Below are 4,057 nucleotides of genomic sequence, written 5' to 3'. Positions count from 1 at the left end.
AAAAAGAAAAAGAAAAGAAAGAGGTGATGCAACACAGTCACAACTTTTTTGTAACCAGCTGGCATCAAATTCCAAGTGGAAAATTATTGCTTTATCCACATAAAATTCAAATTCTGTTTCACTTGTCTTTGCTTTACTTTTAATTTACTTTTTTTTTTAAATGATTAGCAAATCATAGCATCATGTTCTTATTTATTTTACAGCTCATCCTATACCCATTTCCGTGCACCACTACACAGTTCATATGTTATCAGTGATTTGTGATTATCAGTCGGTTGCTTATGGATTAATCAACTACCTGTTTCAGCCCTAAAGTTGTTTACAGTGAGAGTCAAATTGAAAACACCCCGAAAGTATAACGCATATACATATCCTCAGCACAGACGGGCACAGCACACAGCGTTACGTAAAATCTGTTTTGTATTACAAGTCTTCCAAACTGACAGCTGGATTGGCAGATTTGTCCAAAGAGAGAAATACAATTATGGTAAGTCAAAGAATGTCACATTTTAGAAAGGGAAAAAAACTAAACAAAACAGCTAGATAATACATACAGACATGGCTTCCATTCACTGAACCAGAATTGCAGTAGGTAAAGTTATTCTGTTGTTCTTCTTGGAGTAGTACCTCAAGAAACGGCCTGAATCTGACCCTTTGGACAGCAGGTCGAGGACAAGCGAAGCTTCCTTACAGTCAAGTAGGAAGAAGCGCCTCCCATTCTCAGCACAAGTGAAACTAGACTGTAAATTGAAAACTGCTAGAAAAGTTCTGATTGCCATCATGACTCACTGCAGAGGAAGTAGGGCTCATGAGTTGGCACAGTCACAGATTTCTTAGGAAGGCACTTGACACGGGGTCACGGCGTCCCCCATGCAGCGACAGCAATGCACTAAGGTCCTTGTTTGTGCACACTGGGGAGGGACACCGTCAGCTAAGTGCAAGTTCCACGATAAATCCATTTTCACCAAACCAGAGACAAGGGGGGGCGGGGAGAAAACAAATAAAAAATTGCTGGCAAAAGAACTCCACCACAGTCCACGGCTTCAGTATTAGCGGGTGGGTCTGTGCCTCTGGGATCACGCTTTACTGTCTGGAGAGATAACGGGACATTGATTCGAGCAACCTGTCCAAGGCTTGAGCGGTGACTGATAATTTAATCAGATTTGTATTTTTTTTTTTTTTTTTTACACTTTCAGGACCTCCAAAAGACCAAAAGACCCTAAAGGTAAACAATCCCATTTAAGCCTAGGGATTTGGTGTAGTAGCCCCAAAACACAAGAAGAACCAGTCTCCAAGACAGAAGACCCTAGCCCAGAAGATATAAACAGTACAACTGAAAAGAAGAAAAAACACAAAAATAACCAGAAATCACGTGTCTCTTAGGTTTCACAATAAGACATCCCCACTGAGGCACATTTCCAGAGAAGTGTCATATACAAAGCTATAAAAAAATCCCCAAACATTCAAGTACTTTTTCATGTAAACACTTTTCCAGAATATGATACATATTTGATTGTTGTCGTGGATTTTGTGTGTGTGTCTGTGTGTGTTTGTGTGCAACAATAAGACAACAGTGTGAGGAGAGAGAATACTTTTGCAAAAACAAAACAAAAAAGAAAGCCTGCAGGACAACTTTGAAAGCTCAAACAGCCCGGATGCACAGTTTCTGTTTGTTTGTTTGTTTGTTTGTCTTTTAGAGCACGACACATGAACAGCACTTGCCTCCACCGCTGGGGACATTTGTATAGTTCATCTGTCTGACTATCTCTGCAAACAGTTCGTCGACTGATCCTTTATTTTTGGCTGAAGTTTCCATAAACGGGCAGTTCCACTCTTGGGCCAGAGCCTTGCCCTCCCCGGAAGACACCTCTCTCTCCCCCTCCAGGTCCACCTTGTTTCCCACCAGGATCATGGGTACCCTCTCGTACCTCTTTACTCGGATGATCTGGTCTCTCATGGGCTTGATGTCCTGAAAGCTCTGCTGGTTCACCAGGCTGTAGACCAGAATAAAGCCCTGGCCGTTCTTGATGTACAGGTCTCGCATGGAGGCGAACTGCTCGGTCCCCGCCGTGTCCAGGATCTCCAGCACAGACGGGGACGAGTCCACCTCGATCTCCTTCCTGTAGAAATCCTCTATGGTGGGGTCGTACTTTTCGATGAAGGAGCCCGTCACGAACTGGACCGTGAGCGCGGATTTGCCGACTCCGCCCGACCCCAAAACAACCACTTTGTACTCCCTCATGGCCGCGGAGAGGTATATGTATATATATTCTTAAAAAAGAAAAGGCAGACACCTCCTTTTCCGCGACGAAGCCTCCTCTCTCTGCCACCCGCTGGCCAGCCCCGATGTTTTCAAGCCGAGCAGGCTGAGAAGAGTGCCCTCTGGCTTGGATAGGATTCAAATCCCACGCCGGCAAATCGCCCTCTCGTGCGCTGTAAGGGCCGCGGAGCACGGATCCGGGGAGAATGGCCGCTCCTGGGCATCAGCGGGCTCAATTAAGACACATTTTTGATAGCGCTGTATTGTGCAACGGCGGCCGTGAAGCGTGATCGCTTCACTGCTCTTGCATGGCGTTTCCTGCCCACATCCTGAGCAGCGTCAAAAGCCGAGGCTTCAGTTCCGTTTTCTTAAAGGAGCCGACACCCTTCAGTCACAGCAATCAGATGACCAGACAGAACGATACTGCAGTCGTATGCACGTCTGTGGCCCGATCGGCGTGACCTCTGCCCTCATATTCATATTCACGGTCACTGCTCGCAGCTGTAGACTCTGTAATTATGTGTCTGGTAATGGGATTATCCAGTTAGTCGGTAATCGGTGCGCATATGTCAGTGTGCACCATGTGCGCCACATGGGCATAGATACATAGTTAACTGATCACAAAGGAAATCCAGTAGCTTGCAAAGCACAAAACCTGAAACATAACAGGGCAGCAGGGAAGTGACGGAGTCACATCACTCAGTGCTGGCCCAGGGTGTTTGCATTGTATGCTTTGTGTGTTAAGTGTAGGTATTGCAAAGGGTGTAATTATACACCAACAAGCAGTATGCACAATGCAAGAGTTGTAACCACTTTGCATAGTTTATAGGGAACGCTGGCACCGTAATCACACAAAATAAAATAAAAACGACTAAAATAAAATGTCAATGTGCATATGCATGGGGCTGCTAATGTGCTGCTAATCACAGTTACGCTAAAAAGTCAGTGTTTCTGTGTCCCCGCCCATTCTGTGATACACTGCAGAGCTGTGTGGCTCTTCTGTGCACTTCAAAATTCCCACATTTTCTTCCAGTTCTGTTTAAATAAATGCAAATGCAGGTGAATTATGTCATTTGTTGTTCCTCATCAGCTGCTATAACCTGAAAAGATCAAACCATCATGAGGATGTACGGTCATAGCAGGGGCGATTTTAGCCCATTTTGGGGGGGTGTTTCAGCACCCCCAAAATGAATCAAAGCACCCCCAAAGATTTCTTACCTTTCTGACAATATTTGCTGTTTGTGTGACACACTACTAAAAATATAAAAAGCAGACAGTACTTGGTTGAGACGTAACATTTTAACAACAAAAGTATAGATATCCCCCCCCCCTCTCCCAAAATGGTTTGTTCCAGCTCGGCTCTCCCCTGCTCTGGCTCTAGCGCTGCCAGAGGATGTTGGCTGAGACATAGCAGAGCGGAGGTTTAAGTGCCTGGCTTAAAACAGGACATATTAGCTGCATTTAACCTTCAGTTACTCTTTATATAGTTAGGTAGGAGTCACACCATGTTTCTTTTTAGCTGAAAAACATTACACCCAGGTAACCTAAACATGGTAAAAAAAAAATGGCCTGCATTTGTATAGCGCTTTACTAGTCCCTAAGGACCCCAAAGCGCTTTACACTACATTCAGTCATTCACCCACACATTCACACACTGGCAATGGCAAGCTACATTGTAGCCACAGCTGCCCTGGGGCGCACTGACAGAGGCGAGGCTGCCGGACACTGGCGCCACCGGGCCCTCTGACCACCACCAGTAGGCAGACATGGAGTTAGTATCTTGCCCAAGGATATTTG

At 45.3% G+C, this 4,057-nt stretch overlaps 1 protein-coding gene across 1 annotated transcript; it reads right to left on the bottom strand.

The window, feature by feature from the left end:
• Window positions 1-402: 402 nt before the first annotated feature.
• On the bottom strand, window positions 403-3,318 carry LOC113011113 (ras-related protein Rap-2b-like). The gene has a single exon (XM_026150496.2). It carries the CDS (start codon window positions 2,240-2,242, stop codon window positions 1,694-1,696), a length of 549 nt encoding a protein of 182 aa, XP_026006281.2. The 5' UTR covers window positions 2,243-3,318; the 3' UTR covers window positions 403-1,693.
• Between the last annotated feature and the right edge of the window lie 739 nt (window positions 3,319-4,057).

This window comes from Astatotilapia calliptera, chromosome 18 (assembly GCF_964374335.1).
Source record: "Astatotilapia calliptera chromosome 18, fAstCal68.1, whole genome shotgun sequence".
In the NCBI taxonomy this organism is placed as follows: domain Eukaryota; kingdom Metazoa; phylum Chordata; class Actinopteri; order Cichliformes; family Cichlidae; genus Astatotilapia; species Astatotilapia calliptera.
This window is presented reverse-complemented; position numbering and strand designations above follow the sequence as displayed.

Excerpts from the sequence above, each read along its gene's own strand:
- LOC113011113 (XM_026150496.2), bottom strand. The coding sequence starts at position 2,242 with ATGAGGGAGTACAAAGTGGTTGTTTTGGGGTCGGGCGGAGTCGGCAAA.